Here is an 18,023-nt window from a genome sequence, read left to right as displayed (position 1 = left end):
AAAAAAGCAAGCAGAATGCCACTAATTATTTTGTTCACAACAAATATTTACGGCAACTAAACCCCCTTCTTTTTTTTACGCAAATAGGTCACAAGTGAACCAAAATAAAAATGATTAGTAATTAATTAATAATGACTTAATTGCATTTCGTTTAAAATAATGGTGCCTGTTAGTCCACAAATCGATTTCTTAAATATATCGTTTTAAGCAAAAACATTATGTATTTAATTTATTTTCGACACGATAATTATGAAAATTCATAAAGTAGAACAACTGCTATTATGTTTTAAAACAAACAAACAAAAAGACAACAAATATTCCAGCCATGACACAAATAATCTAAAATATTATTTTCGGAGTTACGTCCCCTGCATATGGTGCCCCTACTGCATACTTTATAAAGCCTAAGAAAAATGCGATGTTACTCAATTTTCCGTAAAAATTACTTTAAATTAGAAATAAATTTCTAGTTGATGATTTTTCGTAATTTTTGGATATGTTTCAATTAAGTACATATTATTGTTTTTGTTTAAAACAACATATTTAAAAAAATCGATCTGTCGACTGTATCTTAAAAAATATCAAACAAAATAATTTATTATTACTATTTATTAATAGTAAGGTTTACGTTAGTTTTCATTTAAAACATTTTTTTTTTAAGAAAATCTTTTTAATGCCAAAGTTATAGGCGACTTAATTTATGAACGCACTGTATTTGGATTATTCGCACCTCCTGATTGCAATACGCATAACATTTCGGCCGATGTAATCTCCGATCTTCTTTGGTTTATCTTTTCGAACCTGGAAACCTTCTCTAATCAAGTTTAGCAACTTGTACAGAATTTGAACTGAATTCTTTATTTAATCCATGGAAGTAGATTGTTCTTATTCCGTCAGTCGTGAAGTGTTAATTATTATTCTTTTCTTTGTTATCGCCTGCAGTAAGGATTGAACCTTCAGAAGTCTGTTACTTAGAATTGACTGTTAACCTATGCTGCTTACCATTAGGCTATGCTTGATAATGGGAACACCTTTACCGCCGTTCCCAAGTCCGGAAAGATTCACCTGAAGAAGGTCGGTGATTATATCTGCTGAAACGTTGCGAATATAACGATCGAGATGAGAATAGTAGTCCAAATAATCCAGGTTATCAATCCTCACCTAAAAAAAAAAAAAAAAAAAAAAAAAAAAAAAAAAAAAAAAAAAAACCTAATAACACATTTAATTTAAAACAATTTTTTTTTTTTTCATTATAACATTTTCATAACATTTTCCTCGAGGCAGGCACGAACATATATTCGTGGGGGTTATATGCTTGCTATGTTTTAGCTATACTGATGAGTGGTGAGAAACAGCCGTCTGTCGATGACTATTTACATGTGTGCGTGTGTTTACAAGTAATTTGACTTTGTTTTCTTTTTAACAAGGTCAAGAAGTTTACGACTGCTTTTGGTGTAACTGTGTGCTTAATCGAATTTGCAGGGAGAAAATGGAATACGTTATCGAAAGAAACAAAAAAAAAACAACAAATGTTTACTTTAAGCTAAGATTTTTATTGTCTAATTATTATTTATTTATTTTTTAAGAATAAAAATAAACTTTTTCGACATTTGATAAATGTGGACAAGATCAAAGGGAGATAACTATTGGTGTGTCTTAAAAATCACCTCGTCATGAAAAAAATCGTACAAGTCCACAGTTCCAACCTATATGTATGAAATTAAATTTTTTTTTTTTTTTTTTTTTTTTTTTTTTTTATCTAACCAGAAAAATTTTTCATATACATGTCCGTCACGGAACGAAAAGGTCATTCCAAAAATCACATAAATTGATCAAGTATTATTTAATAAAGAAAATCATTTTAAACGCTTGTGAGCGATTAATGTGAAATTTTTTTTTTTTTTTTTTTTTATACAAGGGTGTCACAACTTATCAAGGCCCAGAGACCACTCGAGGATAAGGGTTAATAGGTATACATTAGTCATTGTGATTTTAGCATAGTAAACAGTGGGAATTTTGTAACTTGGATTACTTAGGGGGACGATTCAATTAGAACTTGTTCACATTGGACTTTTTTTTTTTTTTTTTTCATAGGTATCAACTCATTATCAAGGCCAAGAGGGCACTCAAGGATAAGGGTTAAAGAGTGTACAGTAGAAATTGGACAATATAATAATCATTAGTAATGAAAATTTGTTAAATTTGATAACTTATATGGAATGGCTCATCAAGAACTTATTTACGTTAGACTTGAAGACAACCATATTGTAGTCAGCCGGAAAGCAGGAAAACGGAAGACAATTCCACAGGCGTGTAGTTCTAAGAAAAAAGCTTTGTTCATGGAATCTACGTTTAGGTTTAGGCACAGATAAAGAGTGGGGGGAATTATTGATAGTGTTTACAGCTAGACGAGTGTTTCTTGTGAAAGTTTTGCGAGGGGGGACCATAGATTGAAGCTCAGTCTAACACTTTCGATGAAAATAACGATACATCAGAGACAAACTCGCAACATCTCTTCTGTGAGATAGAGGTTGCAGGGAAGAGAAAAGGACATCTACGAGGCTATGAAGTCTATTTTGAACTCTATCAAGGCAGGACAAGTCCTTTCTAGCAGCTCCTGCCCAGATGTGGCAACAGTATTCCATCCTTGGATGTACCTGGTTCTTATATAGATAGAGAATAGCATCAGCAGTGAGATATCTACTGGATCGATAGAAAGATCCCACCATTTTTCCAGCGGCCTTGGCAACAGATTTGATGTACGTGTTCCATTTAAGATTAGGAGTAATGGTCAAGCCCAGAAGCTTGTCAAAACTTGAGGCCTCCTGAAGACAAGAGCCATTCATTTCAATTGATGCCAGATGTGGATCAGAATGTTGATGATGTAAAGAGAGAAGCTTGGTTTTAGATGCATTAAAAGTAACCAGCCACTCCTTTCCCCATTGTACTACATGCTCAAGATCAGAGGAGAGAGAATTGGAGAGAACTTGGTCGTTTACTGTCTTAGATGTGCTACCATAAATGGTAGTGTCGTCAGCATAAATGTCTACAAATGATGTAAGGATGTGATTTGGAAGATCATTAATGTAGATCAGGAAAAGAGTTGGGCCCAGGATGGACCCCTGAGGGACACCGGCATTAATACTGTGGGCTTCTGATTTTTGCCCCTCAACTACTACTCTTATGAACCTATCAGAAAGAAATGATTTAATAATTGAGAAGACATTTCCAGCTATACCATAGCTAGAGATCTTATGAAGTAAACCTTTATGCCATACCCTATCAAAGGCCTTAGATATGTCAAGAGCAATTGCCCTAGAAAGGTTGCCTCCGTCGAGAGATTTGCTAATCCTATGAGATATAACTGTAAGCACATCTGCTGTAGATCTAGCAGAACGGAAACCATATTGAGTGTCACTAAGAAGGTTATTTTTGTTGAGATGGTTGATTACTTCTGTATTTAACACAGATTCCAGCAACTTACTCATGACGCACAGGAGACTTATTGGCCTGTACTGAGAGGGGGATGAGCGATCACCTGAATTCTTAAATACAGGGCATACAGATGAAATTTTCCAGGGAGATGGGAAACTATTCTCCTTAAGACAACGTTTAAATAGTTTTGTAAGTATAGGCGCTAGTTCAGGTTGAAGTTTTTTGAGTACTTTAATTGGAATACCGTCCGGGCCAGTTGCTTTACTGGAATCAAGGTTTTTGATTAGCTTGGCAACATCACGTACAGATATACGTATATCACATAGTGTGTTTTCAGATACAGGAGGAAATATTGGGGGTTGGCGGCCTTGATCGCAAAAGGTAGAATTAGCTGCAAAGTTCATGACAAAGAGTTTGGCTTTGTCTGATGCTGACGAGATTACCTCGGGTCCATTGATGATAGTTGGAATGGAGCGCACACTTCTGTTCAGAATTCTGTTTGCTATTTGCCAAAACTGGTGGGAACCAAGCCGCTGCTCAGCTACTTTGGACTTAACAGATTGAGCATACAACCATCTTGTTAGCATTACAGGGCTGATCTCACAAGTTTGAATTGTTGTGGCTGCCCTTATTTTTTTAAGATTGCTTTTTTGCTTACTCATAAAATGCGCTTTTCTTGGTTAAAATAGAATTGTTTATATCCAGTTATGAAGATTAAAATCGAAATATAAAAGACAATCCATTAACTAGGAACCCTAAAGCCGATTTTTCTCTGAGAGGCATACGAAACTCAACTGACCTTGTAACACTTAAACAATCAACTATATAAACTGCGGACTATGGTTTCATGTAGAGACACTAATTTTTCCAATAAGAAATCAAATTCTTTGTGGTCAAAAATCCAGACCATACATATTTCTAATTTGTTATGTAGTTTCTCTTCACTAAATATCTCTTGCTCAACAAAACTGACACAGCCAGAACAAGAGATGAACAAGGAAGTAACTCACAGTTTCTCATAGAACCGGTTTGCTTTATTGCTCTAAATGCATTCTCACATTTGAGTCTATTGTCGATCTTTACAAATCTACTATCAGACCATGTATGGAGGATTGTTGTCATATTTGGGCTGGTGAATCTTTGTCCTATTTGAAGATTCTTGATAAGATGCAGAAACGGATATTTAGTTTGATTAGCTCCACAATTTCTTCTTCTCTGCAACCTCTCTCTCACAGACGTGTTGTTGCTAATCTCAGTCTTTCCTTTCTATATAATATTCTGCTTGTTCCTTCCTTAGTCTGTGCATTATGTTTTTAAAAGAGTAAAATATAATTTTTGGAGGCCAAACTACTTTAAACAAGTGAAGCATGCATGGTCTCCCGTGAGTGCACAGTGAACGAGGCATAAAAAAAAATGACTAAGTTCAGCATTTGCCCTCCACCCCCATTTAGCCCCCAAAATCCCTACGGGACATCAAATCCTGGTGAAAATGAAAAAAAAAAACGGTGCAATTTTAGGCCATAACATATGTAAATTTGACTTCTGCACCATGCAAAAAAAGAAATGACTAAGTCCTTTATTTGCCTCCACCCCTATTTAGTCCCAAAAGCCCCCAAGGCCTTAACATATTTAAATTTGAGTTCAGCACCATGCAAAACTGCTAAATAGACATACACAGAAAGTTTTGGACAAATATGGTAAAATAGTCCCAAAAATGGAGTGTTTTTATTAGTCCTAAAAGAACCCCTGGGGTATACCCAAGAGTTATCGCGAAGTATAGACAAACAAAATTATATAGAAATCAGTTAGTTACAACTTTTCAGAAAGTTTTTATAAAAATCCAAGGCATCAATTTGTTTTTAATAAGCACAAAAGTGTCAATTTTAGCCATTTTAACCCAAAAGGTACCTCTAGGCGGACAACCGGAATTGCTTTTTTACTTATATCATGTTTAATGTTTGTGCAAAATTTGAAAAAATTCCAAGGCGTAGTTATTGAGAAAAGTACGGACAGACAAACGGACAAGGGTGAAGTTTGTTAATTATGTGAAGCTGTGATCGTCTCATAGTCATGATCTTCATTGGCAGAAAGAGATAGAGAAAAAGGTGGTTACAGATTTGAAATCACAAACTTGTTTGGCCATATCAAATATGTTGTTGCTCGATCGCTTCTATTGAGGCTCCACTAGATTCTTCTTGCAGAATCCTCTCTCACTCCTTTCTAATGTCGTTTCGCTTACGTAGATCACAGACTTCTGTGTTCACGATCCTGACTTCCCCATTATTGTTAACCTTTGTTTATTGCTTGTCTACCACATTTCCCATTTTTATAAACAAAATAACATGTCATAGAAGACAAATATATTATTACTAGCAGGGAGACCCAATGTTGCCCAGGATTGAATGATGATCAACGAATATTTCACACTCCTATATTTTTATTGTCATCGAAATCCATGAAATCGTCCAGGAGGAAACTTCACATGCTCCCGTGTAGTAACTTAGTCCAAAATATATGTTATTCTACATTGCACTCTAGAGAACCCATTGTTTCTTTTATAAAATTATTTTGTATAAACTTATTTCCAGATAACAAAAAAAAGAAAAACATCAAGAAATTTATGTGCGGGGTTTGACCACGTCATGCAAAAAAAAAAAAGTAAATTTCCAAGTCTTATTAAATTCTTTGCAGTTAATGAAAAAAAAAAATTTACATGCGGCTATTGAACGACCACGTCATACAAAAATAAAACCCGCTATCAACTTACCCATAGTAGAATTTTCACGGTCCGTTGTTCTATCATTGTTGCTTAGCATAGCATTACAAATTGATTTTTTCTTTTTAGATAATTCTTATTTTATCAACTTGCATGAAAAGAGCTATGTAAAAGATGCTTAAAGCTGTTTGAATCATTAGTAGTTCAAAAGTTATGAGAATTTTTAGTGCCCAAATTTATGCTTTTCTGTGGACATTTTTCTTTAGAAAAAGTGGGCTAAATTACAAACCTCAACATTTCAAGAAATTTGGTAATTTCACCACCATTTATTTATTTTTCAAGCTATTCTCATGAAACTTGTCACTCTTATGTAAAATTGTGTTCTCTTTCTGATTATGCAGTCAAATTTGATGTATCTATTTACCATAAGCCATGAATTATAAATTCAGATGTACAAATTTCAATTTTTTTTCAAACTGGCGCATGGTATCATACAGTGGGTGTCTATTTATGAACAAAACTAAGTATTAGAGTGGTATTTAAATATAGCTTTATTGAGAGCAGGCATTTTCTTGTCTCCTCACCAAAGGAGAGATTAATCTGGGATGTAGCCATTGAATGCCTAAAGAGCATTCATGGCCGGTATTTACTATTCCCCTCAAAAAAAAAAAAAAATTGAGTAGATATGAATTAATCTCAGAAATAAATCAAAGAAAATGTTTCATATAGATTTGGATTTCTGTAAAAGATGGAAATTCCCATAGTCGACCAGAAATGCATTTTGGGATCAGTCCAATTTTCAATTTTGTAAATCCTCTCTATCTGGTCCAAAATATACCCCTATTTTCTGAGATGCAACCATAAATCATACTCTGCATGAATTCTCGATGTAGCTTTCACAGTACCAGGATACCAGGAATCCTGATAAACAACAACTATATATTCACCAGTTGATGATAATTTTCACCATTTCTATTCTGTTGTTTTACTGAAAATTCAACTATATAAACAAAGAAACAAAACTAATTTTTTACTTTGTTTCCACCTTAACATTTAAAATAATTATTTTATAGGTTTTAGGGTATGCTGAAAACAAATATCGCATATAAATTTTCTGCAAATAAGTAGTTTTCCAGATATTAAGCAATGTCATTTCTTATGTTATCGCTGGTGGCCATCTTGGCATGCGCAAGTGCACAAACCTAACCCTGAGAAACTATGCGCAAACATACGTACCAAGATGGCCACCAGCAATAACATAAGGAATAGAAATGACATTGCTTAATATCTGGAAAGCTACTTATTTGTGGAAAATTTAAATGCGATATTCGTTTTCAGCATATTCAAAAACCTTAAAAGGTAGTCATTTTAAAGAAAATGTTAAGATGGAAACAAGGTAAAAATTTACAAAATGCATCACAATGAAATTCTTTATCGAACCACCTAATTATTATTTTTATTATTATTATTTAGATATCCTCAGTTAAAAAAAAAACGGGTTTGTTTTACAGATTCGAAAAAATGGTCTTGACAATGAGTTAAAAATAAATTCAAGTTTCACAATATATCTTTTATTTAATTGTTAGATGAAAGTACAGAATAGTTAACAAAACACCCTTTCGTCCTCATGTTAAGAATGGGTTTCTAAATAATAACATTATTATTTAGCATGGTAGCATAAGTGCACAAGTGCTTTTATTTGTTATATTTTTTTTTTTACCACTAAAAAATAAACGCATGTACTAAGTACATTTTGTTGTTTTTTTTTAACGCTTTTAGTACAAGCGTTAAAAACAACAAAATAATATTGTTTGAAAATCAAATTGGAAAAACTTGAAAATAATTTTTTTTTGAATTGACAAACCCAGAATAAAAAATGAAACTTTTTTTTGCTTTTGTTTTGAAAGCAGAAAAGACAGTTTTCTATTTTTAAGAGAATATAAACTCGTTAATATGCTGACAATGATGGTTAGCTGTCATCATTTACCTTAAAGCGATTTGAATTTCTATAAAAGATAACATTTTAAAGAAATTTCCACACAATAATTATCAAATATTTACATATTATACATGAAAATAATTCTGAAACTATTATCTATATGAAAATGGATAATGTATACCGATTTATCTTATCAATTTTTAAATATTCTTCGTCAACTTTGCTCGGTCGTAACTTTGCTTCCTGTGGTCGTAAAAAGAAAAATCAAACACCAGTAGAGGGGGACTTCTTTGTTTATATAGCCTGTAAAATTTCAGCCATATCCAATCAAATTTAACCCTGCACATATGTATCCAAACATAACATATGAAATGTAAACGTTGAAAAAACTGTTTCCCTTTTTGCTGTCATAATTTTTTACCATTTTTTTCCATTTTTAACTTGGAGCATAAAAAACATTGAAAACATAAAACAAAAATAAATTAACATCATTGGAATGCTTATTCTATTCTCTTTTCATCAATGTAATTCTTTTAAAAATTGACCAACAAATAAAAAAGATATGACTTGTTGAAGCACATTAGGTATGTAATATTGCCGATGTCCACGAAAATACAGCATATGCTTGTAATGCTACTTAGCAAGGACTTGGGAAAAATGGCTTTACCGATGATAAATTAAAATGACAGTTTCGATTATCTGTAATATTCTGAGACAAAACTCCCAAACTTATACACTAAAGTTCTGTAAATTTTAAAGAAAATCTGTTCAGTCGTTTCGGAGTCTATAAGGAACAAACTCACACGTACACAAAGTTGCATTTATATAATTGTAGAGATAATAATTATATATTATAATTCTTTCTCTAAAAACTGTTGACAAATATTAATTGGAAAATAGTTCATATCTTTATTTTGTGGCTTCTAACTTTTCGGTAGTTCCCCCATGACCCTCTCCCCCACACCCACACATACACTTTGAGACATTTCTTTTAATAGAAACTGTGATGTTATCCAGTGTTACAGTTTTTGTGTCCTAGTCTAGGGGTAACGGAACACCGCAAACATTAATTAAAAATAAAAAAGTGAAAAAAAAGATAATTTGAAGAAAAAAAATTTTATTACAAAGAAAAACAAAAACAAAGTAGAAAGGAAATGAATTACTAATAAGCTGTTTACAATCATAGCAGTGCAAAGGGGAATAACTGTTTTCTAATTATTTCCCTTTTGATTAGGTCCTGGATATGACCTAAAACTATATCCGATGGTGAGGCCCCCACCTTGCAGGCCTTAGGGAGTGTGGAGCCACCCTTTAATTGCTATTGCTCCCAGGTCCACTCTGACCCGGAGTGGTAGTACCTGTTAGGGTCCAAACTATGGGTTAAATAGAATCTGACTTAAAAAAAAATATACTCCATTAAAAGTCGTTCCGCAAAATAACTAGATTCGGCATGAAATAACCTGGAAAAGGTTGATATGCCGTAAAACAAAAACAACCAACCAACCAACCCTTTTGATTAAAATAAATGTTTTTTTTTATATTTTAGATATAAATGATTTTGGTCAAATACAATTCAAAAAACTCTATATTTACCAGTTATTGATGAAAGATTTTTTCTCTGTATCTTGTTGTCCAGTTCATCTGTTATTTAACAACTCGAATTTGCTTGTGATTTCTTCGGCCAGAGTCATAAGGTCTGGTCGCCTATGAATGTGTCCCAGTGCTGTATTATAACTGACTATAAATAGCAATCGTTCGCTATTTATATTTGTCGCTAGAGAATGTTCTAGAGAAACAGAAAAAGATTCTTTTTCTGTTCTACCCTTTGAAAATCTCCAGAGACGCTATAAAAACGTTTTACATTAAAATTTTTAAGTAATACTTTTTATATTATTTTATATAATCTTTTATTGTTATTTCCTTTTAATTAATTAATTAATTTATTATATTTTATATTATTATATAATATTTTAGGTATTTTTATTTTGTTATAATTATTAATTATTTTTATTATATTTTATTTTTATTATGTTTTATTATTTTGATAATTAATATTATCTTTTGTGTAATAAATCCTAATTTCTTCATATCATAAGAGAAAATATGTCCTCCTATGACATCCGGTAAGAGGTGGATTTTGAACTCAAATCATCTGGAGATATATTTGTGGTCAGAATGAAAAGAACAAAGAGTTATTTTAGAAAAAAAAGAAATAAACAAAATGAAAGCATTCCTTGCCCATGGGGTAAGTAGACAAAAAAAAAAAAAACTGATTCACAAAAGAATTGTATTGTCAGGAAAAACTATGATTTGTAATCGGGTCACAGTTCACAACCACGCTGATGTTGTATGATGTAAACAAAGAACTATTTATGTTCACTGTTGATGGTGAGTGAGAGAAGAGTGCCTGATGGAGAGACCAACTTATACAGAAAACTTGTGCGTCACAACCATGCAAGTCTCAGATTTGTTGATCCATTTGTAAATAAATTTAAGAAGTCATATAAAAAAAGTATTTTGTTTTTATAACCAAAACAACAACAACAAAAAACTGCCTCACTTATTTTTATACCAAAGAAAACAACTTTCATATCACAATCTATACCTCTATAAACATTTTTTTTTTTGTATTGATATTCATATTAAAAAAAAAATCTTTCTATCTATTTAGGTATTTATTTGCTTCCCCATGAGAGCAAATTAGACACAAAACTGTTTTTTAATGCAGAGTGAGGAATAAAGGAGGGGGGGACCGGTTCCTCCGGGGGAGGGGCACTGGTAGTGACAATTGGTATCAGGGGTTCCCCCTACATTGATCAAAACTGATTGCTTCAAGAGCAACGGTCTGATATGTGGGGTTGCCTCCACATATTATTTTGATTTCAGCATCTGCAGAACAGATACTACACTTTGAGGTATTAAATCTTTTATTCAGGCTAAAAAAGTTAAACTTGAACAAAAAACTTAGGCACAAAGCCAACTCAAAAGGGGGGAAAAAAAGAGGGGTCGTTGGTCATCCTTCTTGGCATTTGGGCCAAGAACAACAGAAAAAAAGCAAGCCTTTTTTATGTTTGTCTATCTATTTAGTAAGAAAATACAGCTTTGTTGTATATGAGTTGTAGAATTGCATTCATCTGCAAAAGATCTAGCTAATTTGCATATTCTTTTAAACATTCATTTTAATTAATTCCCTATTAGTTTTTTCAGTTTTCTTATGGGATGATCATCTTTGTTAACTATTGCATGTAATTATATTCATGCAGATATTCTACATGATTTATACTTACAAAATAATAAACTATAACAAAATATTTATATTTGTTTAAAAAATTTTGCCTACCAAACTTCTCTGTCAGTTTTTGGTCTACAGACAAGAAACTCTATATATAGGGTATTCGAACCTATGCAAAACTTTATATTTGGTTTTTAGCCCTGGGAAAATCGGTGTGAAAATTTAAAAAATGAAATTTGCCAGGTGAAAGGTCGAACGACATTATGAATATGCATGCATAACGTAATAGCTATTGGTTTATGTTTTAATTTTTAGCCTTATAGCAAACATGTCTTTATAGTAGTCATCAATGTCAAAGGAAAAAGTAAATCGTGAGCTAAACCTTTTGGTTTCAATTCTTGGTGGTGGTGCAGGAGTCTTTTTTTTTTTTTTTTTTTTTTTTTTTAACTCTTTAAATCATTACTATGTATTGGGTCGAATATAATATAATAATAAATATGAAATTTACGTTAATCAAAATATCATATTTAAGCATATTTTACAACCAGGCAATGCTGGGCGGCCTGCGAGTCTATAAATAAGTTTTTATTTCTTAACTGACTTTTACTGTTTGACATGTACAATATATATTACACAGTGAATTTCAACAAGACTTCCTGTCTTCAAAGAATTAATTTAAATTTAAGGTTCTTACCCAAAATTCTATGTATATTAAAAAAAAAAGAAAGAAAAGAAAAATCTGTATGTACATACCTGTGACTAAATGAATATTCCAAAAATCATGTATATTGATAAAGTAGTGTTATTTTTATAAAGAAAATCTGTTTTAAGTAATTAATGGGAACTCGTAGGCATAACATTATTTGAATTATTATTGAGTTATCTTCCTTTTCTTTTTTTTACAAAATGGCGGGCAAGACAGCTACTCTTTGGTTACTCATAAAATTTGATTTTCTTATTCAAAAATAAAACTGCTTGATCAATTTAGGTGATTTTTGGAATATAATATTTTCGCTTGGTTCCAAGTATGTAGATCTTACAGATTTTTATTTTTGTTTTTTTTTTTTTTAATATAGGGGAAATTCTGTACAAAAATCAAATTTAATTTAATAAGCCTTCGGGTGCAAATACATTTGATTTTTTTTTATTCCTTTAAATTAAATTTGCTTGTGATTTCAAAAAAAAAATTTTTTTCAATTTTTTTATAATTTTTCAGAGAAACATCGGTGTTCTCCAAAGGCCATGCTTTTGGGGGTCATTGCGGAATATCAGTTGGTCAAAACGGTTCCAGGAAATCGTGCAAGCTGATTATTCTATGGATGAACTGAAAAGTGTTGTTCAGAAAAGGATCTTTTTTGCCAAATGTGATGATCAAAAGTAAGTAATGGTTTGAGAAGCAATAAGTGGAAGATATAAACGTCTTTTTAAGTAAAGGTACAGAATAGTTAACACGCAAAAAATCATACAGCAAAAAAAAAAAAAAAAAACTATAGAAAATTTGTGTATAACGCATTAGAATGAAACTAGCGGGACCTGTGAAAATTCCACAGTGGGCTCATTCATATGTAATATATTGATATTGGCATTCTGTAGATGTTCAGCGTAAACGGAGACACTCTGATATTATTGTAGCTCTTTTGTTAAAACTGCAAAAGTATTTATGTAAGCTAGCAGGGACGCCAGCATAGCCCGGTCGTATAAAGTACACTTAAATATGATATTTTGATTCTTGCAGATTTCGTACATATTATTATAGAGTTAATGTTCTATCAAATTTTATATATTATAAAGTTGCGATTAAAAAAAAAAAAAAAAAAATCCATATGACTTGGGTGCATCAACTTATACAAAAAATGTGTATATATATATATATATATATATATATATATATATATTGGTAAACTTATTGTAATTTTATTTCTTTATAAGCTGGTTGAGCTTTTTATTCTCTCCAGATATGTTTGAAAAGGAACACATTCCCGTCTTAAGGACTATCCGCTTATCTTGTCCTTCGTTTTTAAAATTAAATATGTTTTTAACTCTTTTTCAAGATGTTTTTTTAACATGTTTTATTAATCATTTGTTCATATATATATATATATATATATATATAACTTAAGTTCCTTCAGCTATAATCGAAACCAAAACTTATGAAGAATTCTTGATAAAGTTATTTATTACAAGAAATGGAAGTTCGTGGTAGAAGAAAAATGGCCTACATTGACAACCTGCTACAGGACACAGGATTGGAAAGTGGTGTTTAGGACCTGCAAACTGTCATGCGAGATCGAGAGAACTGAAGAAGTCGTGTAGATTCAGTGGTGAAGCGTCCTGAAAGATGAGATGAGAAAGTCCAATTAAACGACTCGAAAATAAATAACATACACGCTATCATATTAATATTAGAATGAAATTAGTGTTATTTGAATTATTCAGCTTACTCAAACTATTGGTCTCATCTTGAGTGTTGCTCACACAATGTTTTGGTTGATGTAACCTCTGACCTTCTTCAGGTGTATCTTGTTGATCTCCAGAATCTTTCTGCCGAACTTGGGAAACAGAATGAAATTAGTTTTAAAGTTTGGAAACTATTTATAATGCTTTTTTTTTTTTTGTTTCCCCCTTTGAAAAATCTTGTTTAGACAAGTTTACAATTTCACCATTATTTATTTTTTTTTGGAATTTTTAAATTTTCTTTTTCCGATTTGAAAACGAGATTTTCTGAATTCTAAATGATTTCTAAAACACAACTGTTTACATTCTTGACAGATTCGTACCTGACCGACACCGAATCCTTGGGCCTGAGCTTGCCGTTTCACACTTCCTTCTGGCCAGAGGAGGTGCTGTGAAATTTGAAAATGACGACAAATGGCATCGGAAAGAAAATGAGAAAATCTTTCTTCCCCGAAACCGAGTGGAGGGTCTTTATGTCGAGGCCATCTGTGCTGATAACACAGATCTTATGTATGAAGGGCTGGTAAATTTTGGTGAGTTCGCTTGAATTTTAAGGCACAATTTTTCTTTTTGTGTGCGGTAGATGTTGTATTTGGAGAAATTAATTTATTGATAACTTCATTTCTCAGGGATGTGAAACGTTCACCTTTTAGCGGAATTTGGCTTTTCTTTAAATCCAGAAAAACTGGATTTCCCCTTAAATCCCTAGAATCGTTCATGGATTGGAGCTCTCTTTTTTTTTCTTTTTTTTTTTTTTGGGCCAAAATTCACTTTTTAAATTTAAAAAAAAAAATTTTTTTTATAAGAAAAAAACTAACAGTTCTCGTTCGGAATTCCCTCTATATTAAAAAAACAAACAAAAAAAAACAAACAAAAATAAAGAAAAATCTGTATGATGTTCGTACAAGTGATGAAACAAAAATATCATCTTACAAAATTCACGTAAAGTAATCAAGTAGTTTTATTTTTAAATAAAAAAACAATGAAAAGTTTATAAGTATCCAAGGAGAGACTATTTTGCTTGCCATTTTGAAAACAATCTAAAAATAAAAAAGATAAAGATGATAACTCAACAATAATTCAAACTTGTGAAATTTATGTTGTAATGCCTATGAATTGCCATTAATCACTTAAAAATTATTTTCTTTATAAAAATAAAACTACTTGATCAATTAGTGACCATCATAATGCCAGTGACTAACAGTGCCTGCCATTATCATCCAGTGGATGACAATACTCAACAATTTAAAGCTGATGATTCCATTTTGAAGCAGTTCTGTAGAGGCCGATACTGGTCATGGTCAACAGTGATCGACAATGACAGCCAGTGTCCAATAATAAATGCCTAAAAAGGTAACTAATGCTCGCTACTGGCATCTAGTGATAGCCATTGAAGACGGACAATTTCATTTCAGAGCAGACCAATGGAGGCTGACACTGGTCATGACTGTCAGTGACCGACAGCGAATGCTAAAAACTGACAGTTGTAAAGGCAGCCCGTGCCTACCAGTAAACGCAAAGTAACTGCCTCAAAATAATACTAACCACTAGTAACTGCCAATGACCATTTCTGGCATCCAGTAACAACCAGTGAATTCCAGTGCCCAACAATGCCTGGCAGTTAAAGACAGACAATTTCATTTCGGAGTAGTCCAATGGAAGTCAACATTGATCATGGCCGCCAGTGACCGAATCTGTTCTGGCTTTGTGTCATATTTCCACTGGGCAATAGCAGGACCCATATGTTGGCATTTCCCAGTGTAAATATGGCACCAAAGTCAGAACATATTTGGTACCCCCCACCTCCGCTTCCTCTCTGAAAACAAATTAAACTATGATTATCTAGTGCATTATCGTGAATCATATAAATTATTGACTATGGAGAAACGACTAAAAATTAGTGTTAACATAGAGATATGGTGGTGGTTATTTGTGGTGGCCACTGTTGGCTCTGGAATAGTGGGCACTGATAACTGTGGCCAAAATGAAATCAGTTGGCTTCCACTGTCGGGCATTTTCTGGCAGTGGCAGCTAGCGGAAGCCACTGGCTGTCGTTGTCAACACTGATGGTTACTGACAATTAGTGCTGGTTTGGGGATATTACTTATAGGTATTGGTGTTAACTGGCGGGTACTGACTTTGCAACTGGCGACCATGACCAGTATTGGCCTCTGTTGGACTGCTCTAAAATGAAATTGTCTGTCTTCAGCTGGCGGATATTGTTAGGCATTCGGATTCACTAGCTGTTACTGAATGCGAGTAGTATACACTAATGGTCACTGACAGTTACTAGCGGTCAGTCTTGTTTTAAGGCAGTTAATTTGTATTTACTGGTGGGTACTGCTGGCTGCCTTTAGAACTGTCAGTCACTAGCAACTATGATCAGTGTCAGCCTCCATTGAACTGTTCTTGAATGAAATTGTCTGCAATGGCTGTTACTAGATGCTAGTGGTGAGCACTAGTGGTCACTGGCAGTTAATTACATTTTCAGGCGTTTACTAGTGGGTATTGACTGCCTCTGCAACTGTCAGTTACTGTTGACCATGACCAATATTAGCCTCCATAGAACTGTTCTGAAATTAAATTCTCCGTTTTCAATTGTTGGGCATTGTCATTCACTGGTGTACACTTTTACTCGCTGGCATTATGATAGTTACTGGTAGTTAGTTCTCTTTTAAAGTGGTTACTGTCACTGGATAGCAGTGGCGGTCACTGTTCATCAGTAGATGAAAGTGGCAAATTGTTATAGCAGTTACTGGTGGTTATTACTCTTTTAAGTTGGTTATTGTCATCTGATGGGAGTGGGGGACACTGATTGCCTTTGCAACTGTTGATCACTGGCAGTCATGAACAATATCATATTTCGTTCCAAGCCTGAGTAAATCTTTTTTGTTGCAATAAACAATCAAAGCAAGGAGTACGCTGTTCTTTGTTCTGTTCAGTCTTGATTTGCTGCGTTTGTGTAGATATTTTATATTGCAACATGTTTTTGTGTTTTTATGGACGATGCTTTTTTTTTTTTTTAACATATGATTTTCAAGTTAAATTCAATTTTTTGTGGTATTTTTTGTTTGTTAAATTGTTAGGTGAAAGTACACTATAGTATAAAAAACCATCCTCCCCTTCCATTATTTCAGCACAGTCCATAAGTGCGCATTTGTTAACTGATTGAAACACAAATATAACACGCATTAGAAAAATATGTAATGTGTACCATATGAAATAATTGTGGTGACCAAAATAGGATACTTTTTTTTTTTTTTTTTTTTTGTAAGTATGAAATGTTCTAAGAATCAAATGAATATAAGTCTTCAACTCCCCGTCCCTTCCATAATGTAATAACGCTAATCGTTGTAACATTTTTTATATCTTACTAAGATTGCATAAAATTCTGAACAACATAGAATAAAAATTATGTGTGTTATTTTGTTTCACTTTTGGGTGTGAGCAGAATTTGTTTACATTAAAAGTTAAACCTCGCTCACTGTTACCGCATGTTAACCGATTGTTTTTGGATGATGCCATGTTTAGTTTTCATTAGATATTTTTAACCGTTTGAAAAATAGGTATTCCCTTAATCTGATAAGCGTTTGTGAACGGCCAATCAAATTGACTGGAATTTAATAACGTATCTTGAAGGGAGCAGTGCGTATTTACATAAGGTAGCTGTAATGAGAGAATGTTAAATGTACAGAATTGAGAAATTAAACCTAGACGGCACATTTGTGAAAATGTGTCTAATGTATTAAGGTTCCTAGCCTCATTTGGGAGAGTAAGAGTAGAATTTGTAAACAAAGTGAAAGCAACTCCTACTTCCTCAAAGTATGATTATTTTAGGAGAGTTATTTCAGCCAGACATAATTTAGGATATTAGGAAAATGAATGAAACCAAATGATAATTACTGGAAAACATGCATCAGGTATTGGCAGGTAGTGTGACTATATTAGATTTATGTGTGGCATCTGTGTTTATAGTCTTATAATGCTTTTTTTCTTTATTTTATTATATACTAGCCTAAGTGCCAGGGTGGTTGGCGGTGTGTGTTGATCAAAAAAAAAAGTAGTAGGCAGGCAGGCAGGCTCAAACCCATACTACGAAGAAGGAAAAGAATGTGAAAAAAAAAAGTGACGTCTTTGCTGTTCTTCTGTCCATCACCAAACTGGAAGTGACGAAGGTTTAAATTAAGGCTAGTCAATCAAAAAGAGGGGATGAGTTTCGAACACATCGGCCAAAAATGCAACCCCCT

General features: G+C 32.9%; 1 protein-coding gene across 4 annotated transcripts in view; it reads left to right on the top strand.

The window, feature by feature from the left end:
* The window catches only part of LOC145242147 (distal membrane arm assembly component 2-like), a 102,327-nt gene that overhangs the window by 5,145 nt on the left and 79,159 nt on the right, over positions 1-18,023 (top strand). For all 4 annotated transcript variants that reach the window (XR_013862658.1, XR_013862656.1, XR_013862657.1 and 1 more), the window contains exons 2-3: positions 12,539-12,699; positions 14,092-14,309. Coding sequence is in view for 1 of the 4 variants with exons in the window: in XM_080105123.1 (XP_079961249.1) it covers positions 12,539-12,699; positions 14,092-14,309 (379 nt within the window). In the remaining 3 variants the exon portion in view is untranslated. The remainder of the gene's footprint in view (positions 1-12,538; positions 12,700-14,091; positions 14,310-18,023) is intronic.

Source organism: Euprymna scolopes, chromosome 21 (genome assembly GCF_053919585.1).
Source record: "Euprymna scolopes isolate OS-2025 chromosome 21, ASM5391958v1, whole genome shotgun sequence".
Classification (NCBI taxonomy): Eukaryota; Metazoa; Mollusca; class Cephalopoda; order Sepiida; family Sepiolidae; genus Euprymna; species Euprymna scolopes.
This window is presented reverse-complemented; position numbering and strand designations above follow the sequence as displayed.